The 17,221-nt window shown below is 41.9% G+C and overlaps 1 protein-coding gene across 1 annotated transcript; it reads left to right on the top strand.

The window, feature by feature from the left end:
* The first annotated feature begins 60 nt into the window (after positions 1-60).
* Positions 61-15,199, top strand: stk11 (serine/threonine kinase 11). Its single transcript, XM_070844744.1, has 11 exons — positions 61-222; positions 1,058-2,028; positions 6,988-7,071; positions 7,294-7,383; positions 7,736-7,868; positions 8,384-8,520; positions 9,887-10,014; positions 11,211-11,268; positions 11,411-11,598; positions 13,383-13,630; positions 14,456-15,199. Exons 2-10 carry the CDS (start codon positions 1,745-1,747, stop codon positions 13,589-13,591), a joined length of 1,311 nt encoding a protein of 436 aa, XP_070700845.1. The 5' UTR covers positions 61-222; positions 1,058-1,744; the 3' UTR covers positions 13,592-13,630; positions 14,456-15,199.
* The last annotated feature ends 2,022 nt before the right edge of the window (positions 15,200-17,221 follow it).

A 17,221-nucleotide genomic window follows, 5' to 3' on the forward strand; every position in this document is an offset into this window, starting at 1 on the left:
GAGGGGAAAAAAAACTTTGATTTGACGCATTAACGTATGGGCTGTCAGCGTTGGGGGGGAGGTAAACAAGATGGCGACAACCTGAGTGGCAAGAGTAACACGAAGAGTCAGAAAATTAAACTGTTATCTTGCTAGACCCAAAGGAAACATTCACTTAGCCAAGGACGGACACGCAAAGAGGAAATAAAACCTGCAACGGCAGCCACATTCACATGGATCAAGGTGAGACACGGTACCAGGAGTTAACTATGTTAGTTAGCTTATTAACCAGCTAGCTAGCAATTTCCATTGGAGTCTGAACGGCTTGCTAGCCAACGCAACTCTGGTTAGCTTGCGTTAGCTGGATGTATCTGAATTGTTCCTCTGGTGTAGGCGGCTGGTCTGGATGTTAGAGCTGGTGTTGGTATTGTTATTGTGTGAGCATAATGCAGTACAGTCGGAGAACATTGCCCGTCACTCACTGTTGCTGCTCCACCGGCAAATGAGGGGAAGCTGGCTAACGCTAATCTGAACGACAGGCAAAGTTGGCTAGCTAGCGCGGCATAACCACCGTTAGCTACAGCTGTGTGACGACGTTTCGGTTATCCTCCCCCAGTTGTCCACCTTTAGTCCTCATCTACATTAAACTGACTACCTCTGATTCAAAGCAGGCTTCTGAGTTAAAACATGCAATGCTGGCCGAAGGTGAGCACGTCGAGAAGCCACAAAGTGAGAGTTCATATTAGCAAGCTAGTTCATTCAAGCAGAGGTGCTATGTTAGCATACCTGCTAGCTATTAGTTAACACTTTAGAAAAAAAACATTTTCAACAGAGCAACCTCGGGGTAAATCATAACTCATATATTAGTCTGTTTATTTAAAATTGAGTGCTGGATGTGCTCTTGTTTAAATTATAATGTCTGATGTGAAGCTCACAGCAGCATGGAAACCCAAGAAGGTTAACCGGTCAAGTGTTGATGTCTGGACAGATTTGTTTTTCAAAGAGGGCTCGCTTAGTTCAGAAGTGAGCGAAGCCATGTGTGTGTATTCAGTAATTTTTAAATGACCTTTGTTTTCAGGCACCAGGCAGTAGGAACCGTGGTGGCATGGAGGACACCTGAGGACGGTTGGACACGTTGGATGGTTCAGTCGACCTCCAGGACCTGGGCTGATACTGCTGCATGCCTTTGGGTGTAGATCTGTGCTTGGATCCAGTCCAGCTGTACACACACATATGTGTCCTGAGGAAAACTATGCTATGAAGCATGGACCGTTGACAGAAATGCTGTGCTGGATGGCCTTGAACCAAGACTGGTTGCCTCTACCTATGGTTGTATGGCACTAAACTCATACAGAGGTGATCTAGAGTTAAGCAAAGAACAACATTTTAGAATCACAATTTTTGTAGTTTCTGTTCATTTGCACTTGATGCAGATGTAGTACAAAATGCATAATATAAAGCACTATCCTGGCACTGGACCCAACAGGTTCTTCACCTCTGTTCGCACCTCTTGAGTAAAAAAGAGCCCTAATGTTTACAAATTGGGATTGATCCCTCACCTCCTCCCTCAACTCTCAGGCCTGATTATTCCCTCTCCCATGTTCAGTATTTTGTAACTCATCTGTATTCCATCTTGTGGAATTAAAATACTCTCTCTCTCAGAGCTGAAAGGTTACCCGTGGATTACTCTCCAGCAGCAGCAATCATAGCTTTTGCGAACATTTTTGCACAGGAGGCTTAATCTGTCGCTGACGAACTATCAGTCATGAGTACCGGCGAGCTGCAGCATCTTGACTATCTAAATGAAAATGAACTGATGGAGATGGATACTTTCATTCACCGCATTGACTCTACAGAGGTGATCTACCAGCCACGGAGGAAGAGGGCAAAGCTGATAGGAAAGTACTTAATGGGGGATCTGCTAGGGGAGGGATCTTATGGCAAAGTGAAAGAGATGCTGGACTCAGAGACACTTTGTCGCAGGGCTGTGAAAATACTGAAGAAGAAGAAGCTGCGGAGGATTCCCAATGGAGAAGCCAATGTGAAAAAGTAAGTGTTTTTGGGGTTTGTCGAGCTACTTCGTTCAACCCTTTATCTCCCTCTTTTTCTCTGAACTAACCAAAAAGCCAGGAACAGTTAAAGTCACATCACCAGTGTCACTGACTTTTCACTTGTGCACTGAGAGTTATGCTTGTTTTTTGCATGTCTTTTCATTTTGGGATAGTTAAATATCCTGAGATACAGTAGCAGTGGCTTGACTGTAATGCTTGATCCTCATATGAGTTAATTATTTTGAGTCGCCCCACTGAAAACTGACTGTGCTTCAATGAGAATGGCAGCTCATGCCACTCCTAACTTGCATTTTGACTCACAATTCAAACATTTTCCAAGAAATGGATGAAATTTATAGGATGTCTGTTGTCTTGTCTTATTCTGACATATTAAGTTTTATGTGCAATATACCTCAGTTTCAGTACCAATACCAAAATGATACTTTCAAAATTTACTTTTCTCATTTAATAGAATCAGGCAAAACTCTCATTTTTTTTCTCTGACCTTTTGATTGAAAGTTTTATAATTTTTGCACCTCAGCATCACTGTAATGTTTGGAAAGAAGTATGCTCTGTTTAACCTGTACCCACACCCAACAGTGTGCGCTTCTGCATCACTGCATCTAGGTGAGCTGGGCTCCAGGATGATAAAAGTTCTTTTAGGGTGTGTTTCAAAAACTTAGATGCATACTTTTCAAAAGACGTTCAGTACCCATTCATACTAATAACATAATTGTATTGTATGCAAGGTATGAAACCAGTCTTGGCCTTAATACACACACGTACACTTAGAGATACATCATAATTTAACAAAAAGCAGGACAGCAAAAGTCTGATCAATTCCAGAGCTAAAATGTCCATAGTAAAGGAGGAAATAGAGGGATATACCTCTGCTTTGTACATCAAGGTCACATGCACTTAAGCAAACTGTCTTTTGTTTTTGCAATACCCAGTTTTGTAAACTTCTTCTAGGCAAGAAATGTGGTTGTTGTAATCGAGAAACTTGGTTGACACAGCTGAAATATTCTAGAAAAACAGTCACTGTCCATAATGACAGAACATGTTGTCTTAACCAGATTTATTGTTTGCACATTAATGTAGTCAGTGCAACCAAAAATCTTCCTTTAAATCCATGCAACTGAAGAATCTATAAGATTCTTACGTTAAAGGTGTATCCTATCACTCTGCAAGGACTTTGCACTTCCTCATCCCTTCATTGATTATTACCTCTACCTCAAAAATTACCATATGTTGTGGAATACTAATGAAATATCTTGAATAGATTTAAGTTTTTTTGGAGTTATTGAAAATAATTTCTATCATCATTGCTGTTCGTTACCTCCCCTCTTCTCTGTCTTAATGCCTCTGCGATTTGGCTGTCATGTCTATATATTCCTCCATTTCCTGATGAGTATCTGAAGTTTTAATCACACAGTAGTTTATTAAATATTACTCCAGTCTGTAGCTGCAGGCTTGTGCTAATTATAGAGGAAGCTTTAGAAAACTGTCAAAATGAGTTCACACAGACAAGAAAGAAGAGCTGCAAGATGGCGAGTTTTTAGGCCACAGTCAAAACGATTAAAAGCCTGTGGTGACAGCTCAGTAGGAATCATTTTACCAGGATTATAGTAGCTTGTATTTATCAACTTCAGTCAAGTATGTCCCAGAATACTGTGTCTACAGTTGGGCGTGGGTGTAGAATTGAAGTCTAAAATGACACTTCAGGTTTCAGTAAAGTGTATGACATGCAAGCTGCAATGCTGGTGAATGCCAAGAGTTACGCTGAATATATACATTTCTTGAGATGGGCGATTGAAAAATATGGCTGAAAAGCATCCTGCATAGTCAGGGGGAGAGGCGACGACGTTAACATTTGAGCATTGTTGGCAGGGCTACTTTCATGGAGCTACTGTTAGCAGCCAACTGCCCATTCTGCAAATTACTAAAATGCATGACAATACAGTACATAGCACAGTAAGAAAGAAATTAAGTAGCGACTAGCAATTGCCACTAGTGGTTCTAAGTTAAATACATGCGCAAATGCAAAGTCCTGCCACTGGTGCCCATTTCCTTGCTAAAACGCCATCATGAAGACAAGAGTATTTCAAGCTTCTCTGTTGTTATGTAAAAGTAGCAATAAGGAAACGCATGCAATGATATTTCCAAGACTCAATACCTCAGTAAGGTCAGACATATTAAAAAAAGTCTTTGTGAGAAGTCCATTAAGCGGCCTGTGACGGCTCTGCATGGTGCTGCAGGGTTTGGTGGCTGAGATGGTAGAGACTGTGCATGCTATAACTGTTGCCTGGGTTGAAAAACATCTCTCATGACAACTTGGTTTGTGTTTGCCAGAGGTGAAGGTAGAGGGTCAAATGAAAATAACAAAACGGACAGAAATCCTGGAGGAAAACTTGCTGCTATTTGTAAGAGAAGTGCAACTGAGGAGAAGTTTTATTTTGGAGCGAGACGTTGACTCCAAATGTAAAGCCAAAGCTATACAGGGAGCAAACAAGTGTTAGACCAGGCCTCAGTCAAATCCAGATGAAATTATGAAATCTAATGAATACTTATATTTTGTAATTATGGTAGATCAACTGTTAGAGATTGAGTTTTACAAAACTGATTTAACAGTTTAATACAAAAACAGCTTTAAGTAGGTAAGTACCAGTCATTGTGCTGCAGATGGAAAGCTACTTAGATTCACAAACTGTTCCGCCTGTCAGCTTTTCTTACCTAAAATCCTTTGTTGTATTATCCTGATGTCATCCCAAATATTTTTTGTATTATTTTTATCTTCCCCTGGGTGACAGGGTGGTTAGTTTGGGGCCCAGTTCATGCCTTTCCTTCTTTCAAATGCTTTTTTAATGATTTTTTTTTACCCTGGTTATATTTAGTATAACGCTGCAGTGGTGGACTACATGGTTGTGTCACTTTGTTAAAAGGACCACAGCAGTGTTCCCTGATGTGTGAAATTAGTGTGTTTCCTGGGCTTTTTCTTTTTTCTACATCTGTCTCATTGGTGGAGGCCTTATGTTTCCCAGCCTGAGGACACTGGATCCTCCAGCCTGTAAAGGCCTGTCTGTGTGTGGATGCCATAGTAGCCCCCAGCCTCCCCATTCAGCCCCTGTTTAGCATTCCTGTCTGCCAAACACTTCCTGCTTTTACAGGGTTGCCATGGGGATGGGCATGCTCATACTAGCATTGATTGAGCAATGCCACTCCTGTTTCTACGGCAACAACCCAAGACTGCCGTGCCCTTGTCTGGAATGACAGGAGAGCACATGGACACGCTCACATGCCTTAAACCAGACACAGACTCTGGACCAGCACAGTGTAGATGCAGATTTTGATCAGTTGTTTATGTTGCCGCTGTGTGCCAGAGGAGCTGCCACACCACTGAGTGCTGAAATCCTTTTAGCTCTGCAGCCCGCAGGCCTTGAACACACAAGGTCTATTGGTGCACATTTGAACTCAGACTGCAGATGGACTGCAGCAGCCACTGTGCCTTAGTGGCAGCGCCGCCTCTGTTTTTATGATTCATTTTATGTGAACGAGTAGTGATGCAGACGCAGCTTGGTTTGCTACATTTCAGACATGTCAGCTGTTTAGATGAATAGCAGAGATGAGGTGAATCTTAAAATGAGGCTATTCATTATGCCTAACCATACATATTTTAATGGCACTTCTGTTTTTATGTGTGCATGAGGCGGCTGCGTCTCTCTACCAGTGCAGTGATGCAGCAGTAACTGCTTGTGTGTGCAAACAAGAGGCTGACTCTGCCCAGAATATCCATTTGTCAGTAGTAAGATTGTGCATGAGGCAGAGGACTGACACAGCTCATAGACTGCAGGCTGACAAGGGACAGAAAAGCTCTTAGTGGTTTTAGTGAGATTGTGTCAGAATAAAGAGAAGATGGATGATGTCTCAGCACTGTAGGGGCAGTGAATAATTTGGTAAAGACAGAGCTGTGCTGCAAGCTCATACTGCCGTCATGATGTCTGATACAGCTGGGGTGGTGCTGCTAACTATGATGCTGTGGAGGAGGGTATTTAATCCAACCAGCACCATCATTTTAGATTTTATTATCCCCCAAGGGAAAAGGAATTTAAGGTTTCTCAAACAGTATGCAACCTTTTGTGGGCACAGGGACTTTTTTCAGTGGGCTCGGCATGAATACCTGAGAGGGATTCACTGTGTTTTTGCTCTGCTGCATTATGAAATATATCTGGAAGTTAAGCTGACTTTTAATTTACAATGGTTAATATAACTGCTGCTAATTAAAACACACTGGCAGTCTTATGCAGTAATGTGAACATTGTAGCAGTGAGACAAATCGTAATATTTGAATTTAATCCAACCACTAGATTCCCATCACTGTTAGGCAAAACCTTAATATCTCCTCTGTGTGTGGATGTGGGTTGTGTGTCTTGGGAAGTCTGTGGTTTGTGTTCTTCCTATTCCGATCCAAATTCATTAACATCCCCACTCACAGCTCCCTGATGAATGTTGAGTCTCCTGAGGGGGGGTTGTCATGTTGGTGATTTAAACCTCTTCTCCTTGGGTAGAGAAGTGAACTGTCAGGTTATCTGTCTTTATGAGACCGCTGTAATTGACTGCTGCTGTTGCTGCAGTCCGACAATACCAGGTCTTGCAGTATGATTCTTGTAATTCTGCTCTCTGTGATGCGTTTTTACTCTTAATAGGGATACAAACTCGCTTCGTGGTTACTACACTACAAAAGTGATTTGAATTTTATAAAAAGACAAACGAAAAACAACAACTACTGAATCATGAAATAATTTGAGCTGCCAATATTTATCACCTCCTGGCACCTGGCCTATAGCCTACATTCAGACAGCAGATAAGGGCCAGGATTAAATGATATATCACTACCTACCTACCTACTACTTGTGTATATTTAATATTTTGCATGTTTTTTGTTCTTGTCTTTTTAAAGGGAGATCCAGTTGCTAAGAAGACTCCAACACAAGAATGTGATTCAGTTGGTGGATGTGCTCTACAATGAAGAGAAGCAGAAAATATATCCTTTCGTTGCTAAACTAGTGTGCATATGAGTTATTTAATGATTTTTAAAAAACTTTTTTACAGTAACTCGTGCTGTTTGTGAAAGTTATTTCTATGCCTGAGTTTTTCTCTTTTATTTCTTTTTTTTTTTTTTTTTAGTTCTTAGGTATGTAATTGGCTCAGTTTATTAAAGGATTTATTTGTTTGGTTTGGCAAATCCCCTTGACTCCTGACTTACGTATATGGTGATGGAGTATTGCGTTTGTGGGATGCAAGAAATGCTGGACAGCGTCCCAGAAAAAAGGTTTCCAGTATTTCAAGCTCACGGGTAAGTCTCTGTTTTTCTCTCCCTCGCCCCTCTCTGCTCCCTCTTTCTCCCCGTCTCTCAGCTATATTTAGTTTGAACCTTTCTGCAGCCATTGCCAGGGGCCTAGGTTTAGATTCAAGACTGCAGGGCCTCTACTGTTACAATTACTGCCCATAGATTGTGTGAATGTCTGGTCACTGCTGCAAAGTCACTGAAGCTAAAGTAATTGAGTGATAAAGGTTCATCTGACTGCAGTGATAAGTTGTTAGATAATGCCAGTTGGTGTTTTTTTTGTAGTTTTTTACTTCTTATCCAATGAAACACTTCACTTCTTGTTTAATTGTATCCATCAAACTCTGTTTCTTTTTTTCAGGTACTTTTGCCAACTCTTAGATGGCCTTGAATATTTGCACAGCCAGGGAATAGTTCACAAAGACATTAAACCAGGGAATCTGCTGCTGACCACAGACGGGGCACTTAAAATCTCCGACCTGGGAGTTGCAGAGGTGAGCTCAGGCTGCAGTATAATGGTGTTTACCATCCTGGGGCTATTTTCTTTGTTTGTTTGTTTTCTAATTTTACTATTGCAGCCAGATTTCAACAAACTGCTTCTCATTTCCACATATGTGGAAGCTAGTGTTAGCTTGAAATATGTATGTTAAAGTACAGTTAGTGGAAAATATCTAATTGTGTGCTCTTAGGCTTCACTGAAATGCTTTGTGTAGAAACAGTTTATACGTTGTACTTGACAGTAAATTATCAGTAATAATTTTATTGTTAAGTCAGTTATTCATGCGAACAACAGCCGGTAAATGTGTTCTTCCGGCGAACAACGGTAGCGGAGGGCTCTCAGTGCAGGCAACATGTGGGAAACATAATTTATTTGCCTATACTACTAACATTGTGTTTATACAGGCCCAGTAGAAAATTGGCAAAATATCACTTAAATATTTGTAATCAAAAATACAGAGAAACACTTACCACTCAGTCATACTAATCTCATTCACTCTTTATTTTTCAGGCCCTTCACCCATTTGCAGAGGATGACACATGTCGCACCAGTCAGGGCTCTCCGGCCTTCCAGCCTCCGGAGATTGCCAACGGACTGGACACCTTTTCAGGGTTTAAAGTGGACATTTGGTCTGCTGGAGTAACACTGTGAGTAGTCAGAGCCTCAGGTTGCCCAAGTTCTCACAAGTCAGAGAATGCTTAAAATGTCATGGTATTTTTAAGGCCCAGTTGTAAAAGATCTGCAAAGTTTTAATATCCTATAAATGTAGATATTAATTGCTTGTATGAGTTAATTAATTTTTATAGAAAAATGCTCATGCTTGTCCCTCTTCCTTTGGGAGCTCTAAAGGCAGAGCAGTAGCCCTGAAGTGAATAGAGATTAATTGTCATGCTTAACAGTGTTTTCCACTGGGGCATACAGTGTCCAGCTGGGTGAAAATAGTAACCAGCTGGGGGCCCAGCAGGGGGGTGCGCTAAAGTTGTCCATCACACATTTTTAAGGCTGTATTCTGTTTAGTTTTTTTTAAAGTAAAGATCGCAAAAAAAACACTGCCTTGCATTTACATTTTGCTAACATGAATTTGCATTTCACAGCGTACCGGATGACTGTATAAACATAAAAATCACTACACGAATGAAAGAATAATGAGTGCACATCCAAATGGTTGGAGGCTATTTTTCTGCATAGTTTGCGCTCTCGAATCACAGGCATCCATCGTTAAAACACCTGGTTTGTCAATCAAATGTACAGTTGTGTCATTCAAACCCCTGGAATAATATACTGCATCTCTATCAGAAAAATGAAGACTATTCAGTGAATGACACGAGCAAAGGGACATAACGCACAATATATAATGTTGTGCCGCTATGGGGTCTCTCAGTCAAAACAATAGCAAAAGACAGGGTGAAGTAGCGTGTGCTCATGGGAGTTGTCTTCAGTGCTTAACAACCACCACTGCTGTGTTTTTTATATGTTAGGACTCCTTCATTGTTCATTATTCACAAAGCCGAATTAGCCGAATTATCTGCAGAGGTTTTCAACTCTCCAAAACAAACTGAGCCAGTAATTAAAACCAGTAAAACCACTAAATAAAGCAGTCTCGGCAGACGCAGGACCTCTGCTGAGTTGTTTGCTCAGCTTGTTTCTCTGATAACCTAAGATCCAGATGTCAGATGATAAAAATCTTTCATCCGGTTAAAGGATTTAGTTAAAAACAACCAAAATCTAAAAATCTAGAAACTCTGGTTTAAGAAACCACTGTACTGATTTTCAGCCATCTCCCTGTGTCCATGTCATGCATGGGAATGCATGTGTGCACATTGACACTCTGTTGCCCCTATGGTCCCCAGAGAGTCTTTCCAGCTACTGGTCATGTGTTCCTATTAGCTTTCAAGTATAGAAAACTAGAGAGATGAACTCGTATAGAAAACCTTAGATATGTACAACTGTTAACAATATCCCAGTTTATGATACACTTACCATATTTGTCGACCCCTATTTCCATCCATTCAGATACAACATTACAACGAGTCTGTATCCATTTGAGGGGGACAACATCTATAAGCTATTTGAGAACATTGGAAAAGGAGACTACACTATTCCGGAGGAGTGTGGACCCCTTCTGTCGGACCTGCTGCGAGGTGAGTATGGTGTAGAGCTAAATGTTTTAGCCTTAAGGCCACAAATCAATGTCATGCATTCAGTTTTCTAGGTTAGAAAATGCATATTTGTATGCAGTCAATCATAAAAAAGTCCCTTCATGTTGCGCTGTGATCTTTTCTGATGTGTGTCCAGTAGGTGGTGCTGTGACACTGAAAGTCACTGACTCCTCAGCATGCAAGGCTTTCTCCAAACTGTAGAAATCCCTCCAGCTGTTGACGTAGTTTCCATTGATCTGGAGCCAGCAGCAGAATACTAAGCATACATAGTCAGGCATAGCTTCTCCCGAGTGGAATGCTGCAATGCCTCAGCCTCTTATAAAAAACAAAAAAAGAGCCAAGAGTCTTCTTACAGTGAAATGTATAATCGGCCGAATGGCTGTATAATCCAAAAAGAATGCTTACGTCCTTCAGTGAAGCCGAATGCCTCTTATTCCAGCTTGTTATCCATCTTGTTATTCTACCTCTGTATTTGTTGGCGTCAAATTAGTTGGTGTCAGGTGGAGATATTTTGAATGAGGTCTCGGTGAATCCTTTGTTAAACCGTGACTCTGGGGGAAAAAGCTGCCACATTCTGGTGCTGTTATAACTCATCGGGCCCTCATCCCCCATTTTGTGTGAGCGTGTGACGTCTGTGTGTGATGACGCAGCACCTGAGAGATAGTCAGTCCATAATTACATGGTCTAAAATAAGCCCAGTGCCACAAAAGGTGTCCTTCAGCAGGCGCAGCACTACTATCAGCACTCTGCATGCTGCCCCTCTCTGCCTGCTGGGAGACAATTACATTATTAGGTCTGGATAGGCACTGCATCACTGCTGCCTTATCACACTGACATTCTGTTTTACCCACAGATTCAGTCCACATTATTATAATTAAGGGACAAAATCTTCATTGCATTGGTACAGTTGTTATGCTACTCATATTGATGTTTCCCTACTGTACCTCATTGACTCCTTAAACTGCACAGGATGCCTTGACACATGGTGATGAATGAGATTATTACTTGCATTAATTAATGTTCCATGAACGCGTTTCTCATCTGTCTGCTGTTAGCACACCCCTCAGCAGCGTGGCCTCCCACCAGTTAATGTTAAATACTCAACAGAAAGAGTGGAGTGGAGAAATCATTCAGGATTGTTGTGATTAAATTAACCTTTCAGCTGTTTGTTTTTTCAGGAATGCTTGAGTACGACCCTGTGAAGAGGTTTTCCATACAGAACATAAGGCAACACAAGTGAGTGATTTAGTATTAAAGCATGTATCGTGTGTCCTATGATGGATGACAGCACTACTATCAGCATATATCCTGTTGCAGCAGTTTAAAAAAACGTGTCCATCATTTACATGTCAATTTTCCTCCCTGCCTGTCCTTTCAGCTGGGTGCGTAAGAAACACCCACCATCTGAGCCCCCTGTGCCCATCCCTGCCAGCGCAGAGAGCAGGGATCCTTGGCGGAGTATGACGGTGGTGCCCTACCTGGAGGATCTGCACGGCTACACGGAGGAGGATGAGGACGAGCTCTACGACGATGAGATCATTTACACTCAGGACTTCACAGTGCCAGGTGTGTGTGAGCAATCGGCTCATTGTCAGTTACTTCCTCCTCTTGTATGACGACACTGAGCTATCCACGTCTGAAACACTTCCCTTCCACTTCCCACCACCCTCTTCTGGTTAACCCACACTTAACTGTGGCCTGCGACCAAAAGCCATAAGAAACATACTCCTTTTGCTCTTCACTAGAAAAGCAGCACAGGAATTCAGTTTATGTCACCAGCATGCTTCCATTGGTTGTACTCTCTTGTTTGGTGATCTTCCTCCCAGTAATGCTCATGCTGTTCTTTAACTGATTTGAAAAAAAACTTGGGGAAAACGGGTTTCAGTGTAATCAAAAGACGGGCATGAACTGATTATTAAATGTCTTTAGAAATGTCTAGCATAACTCAACTCTATCTGACGCTTTTGTTTTTGTAAAGCGTGCTGCCTTTTACATTATTTTCAGTCCCACTTGACACGAAATTAAACTATAATTTCCACGACTTACTAAAACTATAACACAATGAGGTAAACAAAGGTGAACCAGAAATGTCTCTTCATGTATCCCGATAATGAGACTGAGTTACCAGTTTATTTTATTCATTCACCCTGTCATTTTGTTAATGTAAGCCAATAGTTATTTTGTTTTGCTTTGCATAAACCAGTCAGTACTGCGCGACACATCCATCCTGCCAATATCTTTTCTCAGTTTATATGGAAGCTGCAGTAGCAGTTGCTACAATTAGTTAATCTCATCCACTTTGTTGCAGTCTTTCTGTGTTTTCCATGAATGTAGGTAGATGGCTAGCTATGGCGGCAGATAACGTCCCTACTCTGAAACCCGACTGCTAAACTCTGATTGGTTGGCTGTTTTTTGACTGTTAGAAGTCTGTGAAAAGGCAGAGATGGCATAGGTTTGAGTAATGAGGAGCAGGCCACACTTTGACAGATCCTGTTTAATTTAATTTCAGAGATGTTTCTAGCAGTGAAGTGTGCATGTGTACAAACTTTGCCACAGTGATGAATGACTTTGGGGTGAATAGATAATGACAGCATCTTTATATTTGATTTAATTTGTTTCCCAACTCTTCTTTTATCTTTTTCCCCCAGAATGCAGATCCTTTATGTGTTGCTAGGCAACAGTCAGTAATAATAAATGCAGCACTCAGTGTCGGGTATCTAGAAGTGGTGCCCCACATAAAAACCAAATGGAGCTGCAGCATGTGAATGAAGTGGTCTAAAAATAGTGCAGTTGAAATGGTTTTGGTGTGGGAGTATGAATGGGTTTCCAGGGCTCACTCCCACACATGCCGAGCGCTGTCGCTCATACGAGACTTCATATGAATGAAATGATAGTGTGGATGGTAAATGAAACAACAGTCAGACCCGATGTCTCTCTTTAGCAGCACCTCTTTTAATACTCTCCCGAGTGTTCGTTTTTGCATTGTGCGAACTCATTTAAAGTTTCCCCCAGCTACACCCACACACACACCTCTCCATTTTAAATGAACACATCACATTAAGGTTTGAGCCTATTTTTCACTACAGTATTTCTCCTGTATTTTTTATGGTTGTCTGACCTGACATTTTGCTGGTGCTGCTGACAAATTAGCTTTTTAAAGGTCGCTGCTCCAAAAAAAAACATGTTTACAGTTTTTACATCAGCAGGTCTGTGGTAATTTCCGTCCATGTTATCACTCTCAGCGCGCACACTCATGCTATTACCTCACACTTGCCCAGTAAAGCAGCAGTCAAGTCAGCACTTATGTGAACGTGTGAAGAATTTGTCTCAAGCCTCGTGTGTGTTTTTAGGACAAGTGGCCGAAGAAGATCGGGATATGGGGCACGCAGACCACAGTCCAGCTCTAGCCAAGCCAGTTTGTGTGAACGGGACAGAGGGGGGGTCTCTGAACAGCAAGCCCAAAGCCGAGCGCCGGTCCTCCTCCTCATCCAACCCCTCACGTAAAGGAGTCTCCACAGCCAGCAAGATCCGCAAGCTCTCCACCTGCAAACAGCAATGACCCCCCCTCCCCGCTCCTCCCACAGCAACAGCCCACCTGGTGAGTGTGTAGACTGTTAACAAAAGCTCAAACAGAGCCGTGCTTCAGAAGTGCTTAGAGGACACCTTTTTTAATACAGTAGGAAGAGGAGGAAGATTAAGATAAACAACTAAGCAGAACAGGTGCAGCAGATCCAGATGAAAAGATGGGAGCTACGAGATGAGAATGCGTTCGAAGAGACAGAGACGTAGAGATGAGTATCAGGCAGGAGGAGTGGAAGCGGAAATCAGGGAGGGGAGGAGAATCTGTGTTGATATTCAGCAAGCATTGCCGTGACTCACCACCACTCCCCAGGCAAGCACATGGGCGGTTTCCTACACAGTCATAAAAACTAGATCTGGACTAGTCCAGCATCGTTTTTCTCATGTCTGTTTAGGATCCACCTAGACTGTAACCTTCCAGGGGTTTGTCACTGTTCCTCATTCAGGCAAACGTTGGGCTGATTTATACTGCATACTGCATTTATACTACTGTGCGCTCCAGTTTAACAGGTTGTCCTCTCTTTCCAGTTACCACCCACAGTTTGCTCTTTCAATCTCTCGCACATACAAACCAGTCACGGCATGAGTCTGTTTGTCACGGGTGCACTGCAGAGGAGATGCTCTGTATTCATTTGTTCAGGCGATGACTCACCCTGGACGAGAGAAAGTGGGCTGTGGGATGTTTGTCTCTCTCTCTCACCACATAGATGAGTCTCTCCGTGTTAACAGAACCAATTAGTACTTTCCTGTTCTAAATCTGTGGTGGCTTTTGGTATGTGATGAGTTACACTAAAAATCCACCAGATGTCTGTTACACTCTGTCCTCCATCTCTGTCCCTCCCAGGTTGATCTGTCCCTGTCTTTCTGTGTCCGGAGTACTCACAGTTGTGAGAGAAACCTGCTGACGTTAATGCCCCCATACCTCCTTGGACCACTGGCCTGCAGAGTCTTTTGAAAATGCGGTATGAGTGACGGGGAGGAGGAGGACAGCATGAAATGTTCTTTTTGCTCTGAGACTGAGGCACTGGCTGTGAAGATGGTGTTTTTTTTTTTTCTCTCCCTCCTATATTTTGGCTCCTTTCGACTCCTGTCATCCAGTTCTGTCATCCAGTCATTTCCCCTCTCCATCCCCCGTCATCCTCTCAGGAGGGTCAGTGTTGCACCGGACGTTACAAACACCATCACCCCTGTACCCCACCCATCCACCCCACCCTCTTTCTTTGACTACCTTTGTTTTTACAGAACCCTAATGGCAGTTTTTAAGACACATTGTGATGTGTAAAAAAATTAAAGAGAAAAAAAAGATGACAGAAGTTATGAATAATTCTATATTTAGATCTATGATGAGAATAATTATGATAATACTCTACTACCACCAACATAAAAAAAACTGCATGCTGTAAAGAGCTGGAAGAAAGGGAAAGTGTTTGGTTTGTTGACAGACTGACTTACAGACTGAAGCCTTGAGATCCACCACTGACCTGTTGTGGATTTTTGATTTCCATTTAGGTTTTTTTTCTTTCTTTTTTCCAATGAATATTTTTTAATTATTATTTATATAAAATATGTCCCAAACAGGCTGTTTTGTTGGATGATCCTTTCTGTTTCACTTTGAGTTGAGCATATTTTTATTATCGAATACACCTCAGTGGTTTATGTCCTGTTTTTTTTATTTATAGTTATTATTATTTTATGTGTCCTTATTATATTATTATCTATATTATTATATTATTATATAGAGGAATACTTCTCTCGTCTTTCATTGACATCTGCAGCTAGTGTGTTGTCAGGTCCTAGAATATCAAGAGCCGACGCCGCTCTGCTGCAGGCGGTGTGCCGTCACAATCACCCAGTCGCCTGTTTTCCAGCGATGCTCTTTGTTGCGCCGATCACATCGGCGGGAGCCCTGCCCCCCCCTCTCTTACCCAGCCAGGCCCATCATCAGCCCCTCACTGGGAATAGATCAGAGAGCAGGTGAGTCACAACTCTGAGGGAGGGAGAGAGCTGCGCTCATCACGTCAGCAAGGTCGACAGAGAGGCTCTCCGTTCAACAAGACACACGAGGAGCAGCGCAGCGAGGATGAGGAGATGTCTCACGTTGACAGGCTGCAGAATATTTCAGCGGTATGATTAGTGTGAGGGTACACCTTTTGTTTTCTGCTGTTATTGGTTTGATTGTGCTGTTACGACAGTTTCACACAGTAGATCCGCTTACATGAATCACATTACAACAGCATCACTCATTTTTTTTCCCCCCACTTTTTTTTTTTTTTTTTTTTTTAATTCAGAAAAAATGTTCAGTCAAAAATGAAAATGTGCCTCAGTTGGTCCCATAAGGTCTAGCCTTTGTCAAGGCTGCAAGACATTTGAATTTTCTGCACCACTCGTTTTACAATAAAGCAGATGGCTCGATATGAATGAGGACAAAGGCATGAGTTTCATAATACACGTACTGTAGCTCAAACCCAAAGGAAAAGGGACAAGCTGTACCTGCCACTGCAGTTTCCCAGGTGACATTCTTCACCACATATTTTAACATGCAGCAGCCTTCATGTTGAAGAGATACAATTTGACATGAATGCAGAATGAATAATTACACTTTACATCCGTTCTGGAAAGTGGAAAGAGCTGTTCAGCCCGTGAGAGGACAGGATGATGGAACAGGATTTCTACAGAATATTACTTCCTAGTGTCAACAAATCTGATGAAAACAAAACCAACAAGATTTCCGTCTCTTTCCAGATACTGTCTGACTTCCCCAGATAGTCTGTGGTTCTCAGCACTGACTTCCTACTGAAGACAACTCTTTAGAATTTTAGCAAAAGGAGGTTCACCCAAAATAAACTTAAGATTCCATGTTTGTACTAATGAAGGAACATGTCACCCAGTCTGGCAACTTGGCTAACTTTTCTTTAATGTTTTTGGACTTCAGTGGAGTTCAGAGGAAAAGGCTAAATCAGGCTTCGGCTACACAGCTAATTCTAGATGGATAAGTTGTTAGTTGTTTGTTGATAATAAGAAAAATATAGAATATGCTTAGACTTTAGTGTTTATTTGGTAATACAGAGTGAGTATATCCTGTTCTGCTGTGATTTGGGAGCAGACAGTGACACTGCCATTCCGTTTCAACCTCCGCTTTCACAGCCTCAACTCTCTACCACTGGACCATCTGTCTAAAAGCCTGAGAGGCTCTTATGTCAGTCACTTTAAGTATCATCTGTCAGTCTCTCCCTCAGCAGAGGCCCAGCAGTGATGCATCACTCCACTCGAGCCCACGGAAGCTCCTGGTTGACACCTTATTAATTATGGTTAATAACATGGACAAATGACTAACAAAAATCCTATAAAAATAGATGAAATGTGCGTTTTAACATTCTTGATGCGCGTATTTTGAGCTGCTGCGTAGTCTGGTGTCCCATCTGTATTTACTTTTACAACATAGTGTGTGTATTTGCCAGATCTGCTGATAATGGTGTGAGTGAGAGAGGGTTTTTTTAGACATGGTCTGTGGTCTGTATCACCAAATACAGAAACCACAAGCTTCCATGTACATTTACCCTCACGGTGATCGAGACAAGAAGGACACTTGAGGAGGATATGGTTTTAAAAT

This window comes from Pempheris klunzingeri, chromosome 15 (genome assembly GCF_042242105.1).
Source record: "Pempheris klunzingeri isolate RE-2024b chromosome 15, fPemKlu1.hap1, whole genome shotgun sequence".
NCBI lineage: Eukaryota > Metazoa > Chordata > Actinopteri > Acropomatiformes > Pempheridae > Pempheris > Pempheris klunzingeri.

Excerpts from the sequence above, each read along its gene's own strand:
- stk11 (XM_070844744.1), top strand. The coding sequence starts at position 1,745 with ATGAGTACCGGCGAGCTGCAGCATCTTGACTATCTAAATGAAAATGAA. Across the intron at positions 7,384-7,735 it reads CCAGTATTTCAAGCTCACGG|GTACTTTTGCCAACTCTTAG; the intron begins GTAAGTCTCTGT and ends TCTTTTTTTCAG. Across the intron at positions 11,269-11,410 it reads CAGAACATAAGGCAACACAA|CTGGGTGCGTAAGAAACACC; the intron begins GTGAGTGATTTA and ends CTGTCCTTTCAG.